Below are 13712 nucleotides of genomic sequence, written 5' to 3' on the forward strand. Positions count from 1 at the left end.
GTCCCGGGGGCCGTCGTCTCCTAGTGTGAGTAGCGGCTGGCTCTTCGACTTGCCCGTCGGGCTGCTCGAACTCGTGCGAGCCGCTTCCGCTGCTGTAGTCCCCGGCAAGGTTGTGCCTTGTACGCTTCGGCCCAGGACCTGTGTTGACCTCTTGAGCCGGGTGATTCATCGTCTCGACCGTGCATTTTTAGAGAGTGAAAGTGTAGAGAGTGAATGTAGGGATTGTGTGAAAATTGTGAAAAATAAGGGAGGCAGAGTTGTATTTATAGAGGTAAATTTTTTAAAAAAAATAAAAATCGTCGAAATACACAGCAGCCGCGCCGCTCGCCGCTCGCTATGGGAGGCGCGGCTATAGCCGCGGCGGACAGGGGAGCAGCCGCGTCCTCGCCCCCCCGTCGCCTATCCGTCGTCCGCCGCACCCTGCCCCAAAATCGTCGTCTGCCCCGTGGGCGGACACCTCCGCCACTATGGAACGCCCCGAGCTAGCCGCGCCTAACCATTGTGGTTACTCTAACTGAGCTATTCTTTTACACACCATATTTAAGAAATTAATATATTAAAATATAAAATTAAGAAATAAAATAAGAGAGTAAAAGTAAAAGAGAAAAAATATATGAAAGATGAAAAAGTTATTGGAGAGAAAAAAATGATTTAATTATCTTGAAACTGTTGAGAAGAGGAACTTTGAGTTCCTAGAAATATTAGAGTCACAAGATATTGGAATAGACAATGTAGAGTTTCAAAGAATATAGCATTAATAGTGTTATAGTTCCAATTGCTTAAGTTCCTAGGAGCATTTACTTTTCTATTCCTATAAATAGGAATGTACATTATATCACAAATCATTCAACTCAATACAACCTCTTGTCTTCTATTACTTTCCTCTCTAAATATGATGCATGTACCATTTGACATGGTATCAGAGCAGGTTAGGACTCAGATTAGGTATCATCACAGTCCATGATACCTTTCTCGGCCATCTTGTTCTTTTCTTTTATTTACCTTTCCACATCTTAAACCTGCGCAAGTAGCGTACAATGTCAGAAGAAAATATCTTAACCGAAACCACAAACACAGCCATGGCCGACGAATTTTCCCGGCAATTCGCCAATTTCATGCGCAATAGTTTTGCGATGAACTATTGAATGGGGGAAAAAGTCCACCAGAAATTGTTGTCGTGTCATACAAAATTGACACACAGCCCCTCGACATCGGGGGAAACAAATTGAATGGAGAAAATTACGCCCTTTGGTCCGTGCTCATGAAGACGGCGATAAGCGGTTGGTGAATGGCCTCTCACGTTACCGGAGTACCTCCTCCCCCAACGCGAACCGATCCAGCCTTCGAACAGTGGCAACAAGCCGACCACTGTGTTTTCACATGGCTAATTCAGAACATCGAGTCTCGACTGGTTAGTCGAATCTCACAACATCCGACAGCTAAGCACATCTGGGATGCTTTGGCTGTCACGTACGAGAGCGGAGGAGATAAAATTTAGGTGTATGATCTCCAGTTTAAAGCAAGCACACTGAGACAAGAGAGTAGTTCATTAGATGAGATATGGATCAGATTGCAAGAAATCTAGATCTCGATTGACCAAAAGCAGAAGAACCGAAGGAAATACCAAGAAGATATGGAGATTCACGATAAATTCATACAAGATCAGAGAGTGTGTCAATTTTTTCTATGCAATTGATAGTAAATGTGAATCAACCAAGTGAGAAATCCTGAAATTAGATCCACTTCCCTCAGTAGACTTCGCATATAATCTCGTCCATCAGGAGGAGACGCGCCTCCAAGTGCTACAGCCGGCGAACAACAATGGAGCAGTCACCACCGATAGTATCGGGACGGGTCTCGTCGTCCGTGGGTGGCAGAACAACACCGGCGGGTCTCGGGGTGGAGGACGCGGCGGCAATGGCATAAATCGACGGAGTGATGAAGAAGACAAGTCCAAATTAGTTTACTCCCACTGCAAATGGAAAAAACACACAAATGATTCATGCTTTGAGCTCATCGGCTATCCAGATTAGTGGGAAGAGAAACAGACAAGCCACCACCACCACCACCGCCGCGAGCACCCTGGAACCGCGGCGGGCACGCTGCCGTAATGGTCGGAGGAGGTGGAGGAGTCGCTGCCCATGTCGGTCAGGGAGCTGCACCGATCGGCGCCACTATCCAGCTGGCTAGCAAGGTCGGCGACGCTGCTATCCAGTCGGCGAGCATCACAGGGGCGGCGAATTTCGTCGGCGGAGGGAGTGTAGGCATTATCCATAACTAGAGTGATGAGTTATTGGGAGAAGAAGGAGGGGTGGCGCATCACGGTACATGTAAAATAGGGTTTGGGGGCTCTTTAATTAAAGACCCCCTAGTTTTTCAAAAATATCAAAATATATCCCAAAGTTTTCAATATATCCCAAAGTTTTCAAAAATGGCAGAATATACCCACCAAAATATTCAGCCACAATTAGCCCCTAAATCTCCTAAAAATTCCATAAATGCCCAGATTTTGTTGCAAAATAAATTTCAGCCCCTCGAGAAGCTTGGTTTTGCGTGTTCAGTGTCCAATAGTCATGAAAAAAATGATAAATGAATATTTGACTGTGAGGCAACCGATACAATAACATATGATGCCTCAGACCTCACTGATCTTTAGAAACTTTAGAAATCTCATATCCAGACTGCCAATGGAGAATTTACGGTAGTTGAGGGGGTCGGGACTGTCAACATATCACCCACTCTGCAATTATCAAATTGTCTCTATATCCCTTCGATGTCTCATAAACTTTTATCCATCAGTCATATCACTAAGGAGTTGAATTGTACATTACTAATGCAACCACAATTTTTTCTACTATAGGATATCCAAACCGGGGAGATAATTGGGCATGGCACTGAACGCGATGGACTCTACTACGTGGATGAGATAGCTCAAAAAGGACTGCCATGTTAACTCACGGGCCAGCCGAACAGAAAGCTTGGCTTTGGCATCGGCGTTTGGGACATCATTCTATCGATTACTTAAAAATGTTATTTCCGAATATTATTCCTAAGCATGACATGTATTGCGAAATTTGTTTTCTTTCCAAAAGCCATCGAAATTCTTATCCTTTAAATCAAACCCGGGTTGAATCCTTGTTTTCTTTGGTACACTCTGATGTTTGGGGGCCCGCACCAATTATTGGGGGGCAAGGTCTTAGATAATGTTTATTGTTTGTAGATGATTGCACTCACATGACTTGGGTATATTTCATGAAACATAAATCTGAAGTCTTTTCACACTTTACCCACTTTTATAATCTCATCCAAACTCAGTTTCAAAAAACCATTCAGATTCTTCGGTCAGATAATGGGGGGGTGGGGGTTTCGTAAATTCAAGTATGAAGCAATTCTTCCAAGAAAAAGGTCTTATACACCAAACTACTTGTCCTTATACTCCAGAGCAAAACGGTGTAGCCGAAAGAAAAAACCGATCTCTCTTTGAAATGACTCGTTCCATGCTTATAGAGTCAAAAGCCCCAGAACATTTTTGGCCCGATGATATTGCCACCTCAGCATACCTCTTAAACCGACTGCCCACAAGTATCCTTAAACACCAAACTCCTCTACAAGTCCTATCTACCCTCACTAAAATTCCTCCACCATTGACTCTCGAACCTCGTGTCTTTGGATGCTCTGTGTTTGTCCACATCCCTAAACACGAAAGAACCAAATTATCCCCATGTGCTATTAAATGTGTTTTTGTAGGATATGGGGTAAATCAAAAGGGGTATAGGTGATTTGATCCAAAATCCAACAACATGTTCACTACAATGAACTGTAATTTCCTTGAAACCGAGTATTTCTTTACCCACCTTAGCGGTCAGGGGGAGAATAATATTCAAAGTAACAGTAGTACAGACCCGCTAAGTTAAATCTCAGTGCCAATGCCAACGCCAAGCAATCCTGAGGTGGACCTAGCAGAGAAAGCAGTAAGCAATTCTGCTAAGCAAGTCTCTGATGTGGTAGAATCTATTGTGGAAGGTGACATCACTTCAAATATTTCTCCGTTAATGTTATCCAAAAAATGTAAGTACTCTTGTGGATACAGATAATTGTTTGGCTAACATTGTAAGTGCAGAAAAAAATTCAATTGAGGCTGAAGAAAGGGAAGTCGAGGAAGTCGAGGTCGAAGGAGTTGACCCTGACACTGGGAGATACATACTTCCACCAAGGCCAAACATGGGAGTTCCACCCAAAAGGTATACACCAGAAAGGATTGAAAGGAAAATGCGTTACTCTATTGTGAACCTAGCCAAAGGCCATTTGTCAGAGATGGCTCGGGCTTTCGAGAATGCACTATATGAGGAAGAAGAAATACCACAGACATGGTAAGAAGCTATGCAACACAAACATTGGAGGGAGACAATGAAAAAAGAGATTGATGCACTAATTCGAAACCACACATGGGAGAAATGTGCTCTACCAGGAGGGAAACGACCAGTTGGTTGTCGATGGGTCTTCACTATCAAAAGAAGACCTGATGGCTCGATAGAAAGGTACAAGGCGCGACAAGGGCTATACTCAGACATATGGAGTAGACTATTCTGAGACCTTCTCTCCAGTAGCCAAGATGAACACTGTTCGAGTATTGCTATCTGTTGTTGCTAATAGGGACTGGCCATTACATCAGTTTGATGTGACGAATGCCTTCTTGAATGGTGAGTTGAAGAAGGAAGAAGAAGTCTACATGGAGGCACCTCCAGGTTTTGCAACAGATTTTAAAGCAAGTGAAGAGTGCCGATTGAGGAAGACCTTGTATGGATTAAAGCAATCTCCAAGAGTATGGTTTGGGAAGTTTGTTGGGGCAATGATTAGCTATGGATATACACAGAGCAATTCAGACCATACTCTATTTCTGAAGAAGCGAGGTGATAAGATTACATGTTTAATCATATATGTTGATGATATGATTATTACAGGTAACGACCTAGAAGAGATTGAGGATTTAAAGAAGAATCTATTTCAGGAATTTGAGATGAAGGACTTGGGGAATCTCAAGTATTTTTTTGGGATTGAAGTGATAAGGTGATTTTTTTTGCGACAAGGGAAGTATATCTTGGACATCCTAGCAGAGACTGGCCTACAGGAAAGTAAACCAACAGACACTCCTATGGTAGTTAATCATGGATTACAAATCAGAGAAGGAGCCAAGTTGACTGATCGTAATCGGTATCAGTGACTAGTCAGAAAACTCATATATCTCTCGCACACTAGGCCAGATATTGCTTATGCAGTTGGGGTTGTAAGTCAGTTCATGCATAAGCCGCAGACGAATCATATGGAGGCAGCACTTAGGATTTGTCAGTATTTGAAGGAAACTCCAGGACATGGAGTGTTGTTCGCAAAAAATGGACATCTTGAGATTCACGGTTATATAGATGCTGACTGGGCAGGAAACCCGAATGATAGGAAGTCTACAGCAGGCTACTTTACCTTTGTTGGAGGTAACTTGGTAACGTGGAGAAGCAAGAAGCAGAAGATGGTAGCTCTTTCGAGTGCTGAAGCAGAATTTCGTGGGATCAAAAGTGGGTTGACTGAGATATTATGGCTAAGGAGGTTGATGAAAGAGATTAATTTCTCTCATAGCATGTGCAAGTTGTACTGTGATAACAAAGCTGCTATAAACATCTCACAAAATTCAGTTCAACATGATCGAACTAAACATGTGGAGGTAGACAGACACTTCATCAAAGAAAACATTGAGAAAGGGATTGTTGAGCTTCCTTTTGTTCGCTCAGAGAATCAGCTTGCTGACATACTGACAAAGACAGTTAATTCAAAGAGCTTTGAAGACGTGCTTTCCAAATTAAGTATTGGAGACCCCACCACTCAATTTAACGGGGAGTGTTGAGAAGAGGAAGTTTGAGTTCCTAGAAATATTTGAGTCACAAGATATTGGAATAGACAATGTAGGGTTTCAAGGAATATAACATTAATAATATCATAGTTCCAATTGTTTAAGTTCCTAGGAGCATTTACTTTTCTATTCCTATAAATAGGAATGTACATTGTATCACAAATCATTCAACTCAATACAACCTCTTGTCTTCTATGACTTTCCTCTCTAAATATGATGCATGTACCATTTAACAGAAACAATCCCAAAGGAATACGATTTAATTATCTTGGGAAGGAAGGAAGTACTATTACTTTTTTTTAAAAATTAAATTATTATATTTGTAATTTAATATAATTAGCACAATGTAAATATATACTAGAGAAATAAAAAAAACTGGTGGATCATGTAAATCTAGCTAATTTGTGGATGGAATATTGCGAGTAGCGTAACCATTATATCCATTAATAAAATTTATGTCATAATTGTATTACAATATTCTTTGTGGTCATTATCAACATATTATGATGAAAATTAAATTTTTGTTTCAAAATACTTTCAGCGTCTGCATCTGTAAATTGCGGTTGTAATGTTGATCACTGTGGAAAATTTGATCCTGTTTGATCGTCAATGTCATTTTGTTGGCAATGGCTGCAGCGTGGAAGATGCATTGAAATAAAGGAGAAAGAGGAGGAGTAGCTTTGTGTGAATGAAACCGCAAAGAAAGATGCATACATTAGTGAGATAATTGGCACAACAACACATTGCACTTATTCCTATAGAGTTACAATCTTAAGAAAACACTCGGTAGACCCACCCTCCCTCAGTATTGGATCTCAATAGCCCATCTGTACATTTCCTCCACTGGCACTGGGATCGACAGACTCACCAGCCCGGTGCCGCATTCATAGTCGAATCCAGTCTCACTGCCGCCCACAATGCACTTCAATGGCCTCTCGGAAGAGTAGATGCCTAAACGACCACATCCCCTCACTTTGAGTGTGACGGTGCTACCAGAGATGTCGCACTGCTCCACAGCGCCACCACTGTTGAACATGTCGAGCAAGCCAATTGGCGCCATGGAAATGCCTGATGTGATCTTCTGCTTTATGAGATTATTTAAAATAGGTTAGTTTTATCATTATGTAATGATGCATATAGTATATATGATCTCTTGTATGACAAAAGCTGACCTTGAGAGGGCATATGTGGTAAAGTTCGTATTCAAGAACCTTGAGCGTGACTGGTAGGGATGCGCCTTTAGGCAGGCGGACTACCTCGCCAGATTTATGCGCATACACAATGGCATCACCGTTCCAATCTGCTCCAGCAAGTTGGCCTATCCCATTAACGTCCATAGCTTGAACGGAGCCAGTGAGTGTGCCAGGGGAGGCATCATGAATGCGCGTCTTCTTCTCTATCTTGCACCACCCTGCACCTTGGCAATTGAAGACGCCAACTACTCCAGAACACTTGTTTGCATTCCAGATTTTGAGCAAGCTGCCATGGTGCTAGGCATTAGTTCCCCTTAAAAGAGAGGGTACAAAATGGAAATTTCGAGTCTCACAAACCTTGTCCCGTCTCTGGCAGGATCAACAAAGAGGCAGTCTACTGTTGGGCGTCCAGGAAGCTGTGCACGAAGAACTGATCCGTCAGGAAGAACCAGCTTTTTCAAGAGCTCAAAGTTGTGGTTACCGGGCTTGTCACTGTGTCGAAGAACAGGATGAGATATCACTAAACTAAATACTAGTGTAAACCCAAGTCAGATTAAGAGTGGAGAAATAGCAGGATTACCTCACATATATTGAGCATCCTCCTATAGCTCTAGCTGCAGCATGATAGTCAGCAGCAGGGTGCAGGCTCTGCAATAGCAGGAAAAAGTCAGTATTTTTTCCATGCAATATGTTAGTGAACAAGGTGCAAGAGAAATACTCACGTGAAACATATCCCAATCAGGCTGCATGAATTCCCCTAAGAAAATGGTGTTATAAGCTACTGAAGAAATGTGGATGGTGTGAGAAGCAGGATCACGAGGGTAGTAATCGTCAGAAGCTCTGACGACAGCAGTCTGTCTGGCGCTGTAAATTCCATCAGTGTTGTGGCACATGCAAGAGATGCATCCATTATCAGCAAAGTTGCGAGCAATGGAAGCTTCGAGGGCTTGATGGTAGCTACGAGTGAGAGAAACTCTGCCTCCATGGCCAGCTCCGAGAGTCTCAATGATGTTCTGCACATCAACTTTAACTCCATCTACTCCACAGGAAGCTAAATAGGCGTGAAGCTCGTTGTAGAAATTGAACACTTTCTTAGGAGGGACAAGGCCCAACCCATGCACAGCAAGACTATCCATGACAATGTCTGGTTGGTTCCCCATCACACCGGGAGATTGCACAGGATATGCCAAAGCAGTGTCATAGTGTTCCAGCCCCGGACCTGCAGGCTGCACTCCACCCCAGTAACCCGCAAGAGCATGCCAGACATAGACGAACCTGTAGTACAAGTAACAGAAAATTTACATTTATTCCACAGCTCATAAGTTAATTCTAAGAGTTCCTAATCCACTAGCAAATCTTAATTACCCATAACGACAATACGACATAGAAACATAACTACATATCTGCAGTAGAAAGACCAAGTTCAAGAACTTACTTGACATTGTGCTGTTCCTTGGCATCTTGCACAACATGTTTCAGACCTGAGTCATGTTCTTCAGTTTTTCCATTCTTTTGGAACTTTGCATTCTCTTTGATTCCTGTTAGCCGGTTCGCAAACCTAAGAATACAGCAGTTACATATATAGGTTAGGCTATGTTCTATTGTAAAAAGTGATGATAATTGCTATCGTGGATGTTAAAGCCAGCTTACACAACCAAATTTCATTACAAACATCCGGTTGTATTAACTTTCCTAATGCAAGCTCAATGACATACCTGACTAATCTTATCAATTTGTAACACATTTAGAACAGCCATAAGATCCGGACAGACAACAGCAATGTGATTGTGTCTCTTAAACTATATCTGATATGTTATTGATATGAGTTAAAATCTACTGAGAATTTGAGTTAGCAGTTATCTTACTGAGCTCCTTCTTGTACAACACAATTGGCATCATTCTTCGCCTCATTGCCAATCTGCTGCCAACCATCGTCTATGATCAAAAAGCGTGGTGGTGTACCTCCCTTAGACAAGCTGCAAGATTAAATATGATTCAGCAACATACACAGATAACCAATTCTTTTCAATTGATACCACTAAGGTCCAAGAAATGCAGCAACTGTACCTCTCGAGCCCTTCTTCAACACCCTCAGCAGTGACATCAGTGTAAAACGCATCCCATGTGCACCATCCAAACCAGTCCAGGAAAGCAGGCAACTTCATGGAATCCCAAATGCATTTATAAGTAGTATTAGCATAAACTTGGATATTATGTCTTTGGACTAGTCATTAAACATTACATATACTAAGCATTAACATTTCTACCTTCTTCTTCTCTCGGTGATGAAATGTTTGCATATGTTTCTCAACAGCTCTGTTTGGTAAGGTACAAATTTTAATATCAGTGAAAACCCATGTCAATACAAATTCATAGTAGAAACTGGAAGTTTGCAAAGAAGAAACAATGTTTTACTTGACAGCCTGATCAATGACTTCAAAGGGATTGAGCCCAGCATGCATGTAAACAAGGTGAAGTCCTTGGTCTGTCTCAACCGAATTATCTCCTGCAACCAACGACATAAAAAACAAGGTCGTTCCTATTCTCGAACTGTTTTGTTCAGGGTCATTCCCCTTGAACCCAGTGAACTCCATTATTATATGCATTTGATGAAAGATTAAGCTGATTTTCTCCAACGTAGTGGTGTATGCCTTGGATAACAACCTCAGCCCATCCTACAGACCCTTATATCTCCATGTATGATGAATAGTCAACAAGCTTAAAGTAAATGGCATAGCAGAATTTATATGGCCGGCAGGACGAATACCATCAATGATTCAATATGTATATACTTAACCCAAATGCTTTTGGGTGCCATGAACACTCACCACTCTCAAGGCAGATCTCCAGCTCGCTCTTGTCGTTTCCTTGAAGTGCTGCTCGGAATTGGCCTTCAAGAATAGGCAGAAGAACAGTGTAGATAGTCGGGGCATCTTCTCCTTCACTACTGTCCTTACTCTCGATGAGCATGAACTGAGTCTCCAGTGGAATATCTTTCCCACACGTCCCCATTCTCTGGGTCATCCACCAGAGCTTGAAACGGAATAAGCACATGAAGCGCACGTCCCTGTTACAGGGGAATTTAGATGACCATCACAGTAGTGAAGTTATGATAAATCATTGGCACATAAATTTCCTAAAGGGAGTCTAACAATAACTAGTGTTTTTTTTTCTGTAATTAACTCACTCTTCAGTTAGTTTTCTGTAAACCACCGTGAAAGGTAAAAGCGATCTGTTTTTACCATTACATAAACTTATAAAGAATAACAATATCAAAATGATTATTTCCAGTTGTTCTAACAAGATTCAAAGAACCATCTCTTCTGAAATGGATTTGGACAGATTAAACATGCTTTCGCCCAACATAAGTCCCTTTTCATTATAAACCTAAAGAATAAAGATTAAGCACTGGTAGAAACAAATTATAATATGAGATAGTCTAGTGCTTACTCCAAGACACCAACTGGAAAGACATGGAGACATTTGCTGTGAGAAGCTGTGGCACCAATGAAAGCACCTGCGACAAGGCCTATACCAGATCCTGGGGTAAGCACAATGTTTTCAGGAACCCCAGTGAGTATGGTTTTCCCATGAACCACAAGGTTCCCGTCGTTGACAGAGATCTTGGGTGTAACCGTCATCTTTGCGTGTTTAAGGAGTACTTTAGAATTTACTGCGCATAAAGAAAGAACAAGAAATCTTAGATATTGATCCCCAGCATCATCAAGCAGATCACACAAAAGAATTTCCGAGACTCTGTAGTACTAATATCAACAAAATAAGTATTTGCAACAAGGCAGAAAAAGTTTGAAAGAATGATACTTGAATTTCAAAAAAGAAATAGCATCTTTGGACCAGCATACAATATAGAGATCTGTTAGATCCGATTTTCAACTTTTACGGGCGACTTAGAAAAAATTGTCTTTTGCCTTCTCCATCCTCTTTTTCTCTACTTTTTCCCCCAAGATACCAACACAAACAAAATTACTCGTGCTGATCAGGTACATCAAGCAAGTAAAAAATTGTACTGTAGTCACTTTGTGAAATCATTTTTGTGAATCAAAATATTTGTTGATGGGAGTTCCTAAGCAAATCAAAGGGAAACACAATGAACAGGCTAATAATCCAAGAGCAGAACGGTTGATACAAAATATCAAAAGAGGCTGAACGTACAAACAAGAAAACTATTTTTTAACTTTCCAAAAAATAAAAAATAGATAAAAGAACATGCAGATAAAGTCCGATGTCAGTAGCTGCGTGAAATCACCTCCAAATAAATCCAATTCTTCCGGCCATTTAAACTACAGCACAACACAATACAGACTTACTATCTAACTCATCCACAAATGCAACGAGGAATCATACATGGGAAGGCAGGTAATACAATTGCGTGACACAATTTCTAAAGAATTAGTGCTAAAATTCCGTGAAAAAACAGGTCTAAGAAAATAAAAGCAAAAAACAATTCCAAACTCGAGGATATTTTACTTTAAGCTTACTCCAAAAAACAAATCTGCAAACAAAGTAAAAGCAAAAGACAATTCCAACAAACACCAAATTATACCTTTTCAGTCTCCTTTAAGCCGCCTCCAAAAGCAGCTCCGACCAGATCAAATTATCGCCGTCGAAGATGCGTTTCTAGAGAGAGAGAGAGAGAGAGGGAGAGAGGAGATTCCGAAATAGGAAACACACTCCACTGCTCAGCAGAAGCGCATTCCAGTATGGAAGCAAACTTCACGCTAGAGATCACGGAGGGAAAGTGAAATGCAGGGGCACGGAAATGCTCAAACAATGTGGTGCGAGTTTGAAGAAGGAGCTAGCTCAGGTTTTTATAGCACATACAGCGTTAACGCTCGAACAATTTCGCCCGAGCTTGGCTAATCCAAAGGAGACACGTGTCGGATCAGTTCGGTGTTTAATTCAGTGTCATATCGAGTACAGTGTGGGGCAGGGGTATTTAAGTCATCTAATCAAGTAGCCGAGATTGGAGAATGGGAGAGTTGGTTGTGATTTACCACCAAAATATTTCCCAAAATTTCTTTCTGAGGAAATTGAAAAATGACTTTCAACAAGTGTACATAAAGTTTTTGTTTATTCCTGGCTTTTGATAAATAGGGGTACTAAAAGTGTTGATGGATTTTGTACCATTTAATTTATTAAATTTTGCAGTAGTTAAATATTCGCCATCTCTGGAATTCGCCCCCAGGTAAATTCCGTTTTTTTAATTTATTAAATCACATCTTACTATTAAGTGGAACATTTCATTTCAGCACGAGATTTTATGTAGTACTCCTTCGGTTCTAAGGAAGATGTCCTCTTTATGTGAAGTGGAAATAGTGAATAAAGTAAAGACTAAAAGTGTTTCCATTTTAGTAATGAATAATTTTGGTTGAGATAAACTAAAAAGGAAAATGAGTTATCTTCGATGGGACGGAGGGAATATTATTTTGTGAGTTAAGTATAAAGTAACAGAGTGATAAAAAAATAGAGAAAGTGATGTTTTCAATTTTAGAAATTTATTATTTAAAGTGGACATTCCAAAAAATAAAATGTGTCACTTAAAATGGGACGGGGGAGTACACCAACATCATTAATTTAGAGATAGATAATAAAAGCAGAAATCATTTAATAATATATTTTTTAAATTTATTTTTTAAAAGGGGTGCAACATGAGAACTTTCCAAGGGCCATCCATCGTAGTACTATTAATCATTATTTTGAAAGTTAATAGATAAAAATTAAGTATGTCCATGATTTACATTTATGGTATATTCTAAAATTTGGCCATTATATGCAGTTACCTTAATTTTGCTGATTTTGCGATTACCACAATTCATTCTCATTTGTTATTTCTTGTATCACAATAATGATAACATCATAAATCTACAACGAGAAAACTCTAATACTCTAATGAGTACGTTTGTAACTTTAGACTAATTGATCGTATAGTTATGATGACATAATTATAATATTATGATTATATTGTAATATTGTGATGAGTATGCGATAACTTTATGATAAATAGATTTTTCTAATAACATGACAAAAAAATACGTACCCCATATTTAATTCTGTAATGAGTAACATGAAGCTTGATGATAAACTTGGAATAATACGATGTTTGCATACATAAACTTCGATATGTTATTTATAGCTAATTAGTAGTACTAACGATGTTAAATTGTGATTGAAAAAACTACTAACATTGTGACAATCAAATAGTATTAAGGTGTGTTCCTGAATTGAGGGAGAATTAGGCACATATATAATTCCAATTCTAATATTTCTAAGAATTGAGGGAGAATTAGACATCTATAATTCAAGACTCCATTGTTTAGTGTATAAGATTTGATTTCAAATACGGCCCAAATAATAACCCAAATGCTGACTTTAACCTAATCAAATTATGGATTGACAAATTTAATCCCCAAATGATGAGTGAGAGAGAAGGTAATGAGGTGGAAAGGTGGGACAAATGTATAAAATCAAGCCAATTTCTTGGTGGAGAGTCCAATGCACAAACAAATCTTACCTATTGTCCAAGATGTTAATTCTTGCCCATTTCTTGGAACAGGGCGGGCTTGTGCCCTATTCTAAGGCTTCCTCCAATTAATTAGTGA

The 13712-nt window shown here is 40.1% G+C and overlaps 1 protein-coding gene across 1 annotated transcript; it reads right to left on the reverse strand.

Annotated features, from left to right (window-relative positions):
• Positions 1-6588: 6588 nt before the first annotated feature.
• LOC121798738 (probable galactinol--sucrose galactosyltransferase 2) lies at positions 6589-11896 on the reverse strand. Its single transcript, XM_042197882.1, has 13 exons — positions 11657-11896; positions 10543-10765; positions 9921-10159; positions 9508-9598; positions 9360-9408; positions 9160-9251; positions 8958-9068; positions 8528-8650; positions 7815-8367; positions 7673-7740; positions 7450-7584; positions 7072-7378; positions 6589-6980 (listed from the first exon to the last, which is right to left on the reverse strand). The coding sequence occupies exons 2-13, from the start codon at positions 10731-10733 to the stop codon at positions 6702-6704; spliced, it is 2238 nt and encodes a 745-aa protein (XP_042053816.1). The 5' UTR covers positions 10734-10765; positions 11657-11896; the 3' UTR covers positions 6589-6701.
• Positions 11897-13712: the final 1816 nt, after the last annotated feature.

Source organism: Salvia splendens, chromosome 4, assembly GCF_004379255.2.
Source record: "Salvia splendens isolate huo1 chromosome 4, SspV2, whole genome shotgun sequence".
Lineage (NCBI taxonomy): Eukaryota > Viridiplantae > Streptophyta > Magnoliopsida > Lamiales > Lamiaceae > Salvia > Salvia splendens.

Excerpts from the sequence above, each read along its gene's own strand:
- LOC121798738 (XM_042197882.1), bottom strand. The coding sequence starts at position 10,733 with ATGACGGTTACACCCAAGATCTCTGTCAACGACGGGAACCTTGTGGTT. Across the intron at positions 9,252-9,359 it reads ATCACCGAGAGAAGAAGAAG|TTGCCTGCTTTCCTGGACTG; the intron begins GTAGAAATGTTA and ends GATTCCATGAAG. Across the intron at positions 9,069-9,159 it reads GTTGAAGAAGGGCTCGAGAG|CTTGTCTAAGGGAGGTACAC; the intron begins GTACAGTTGCTG and ends TTAATCTTGCAG.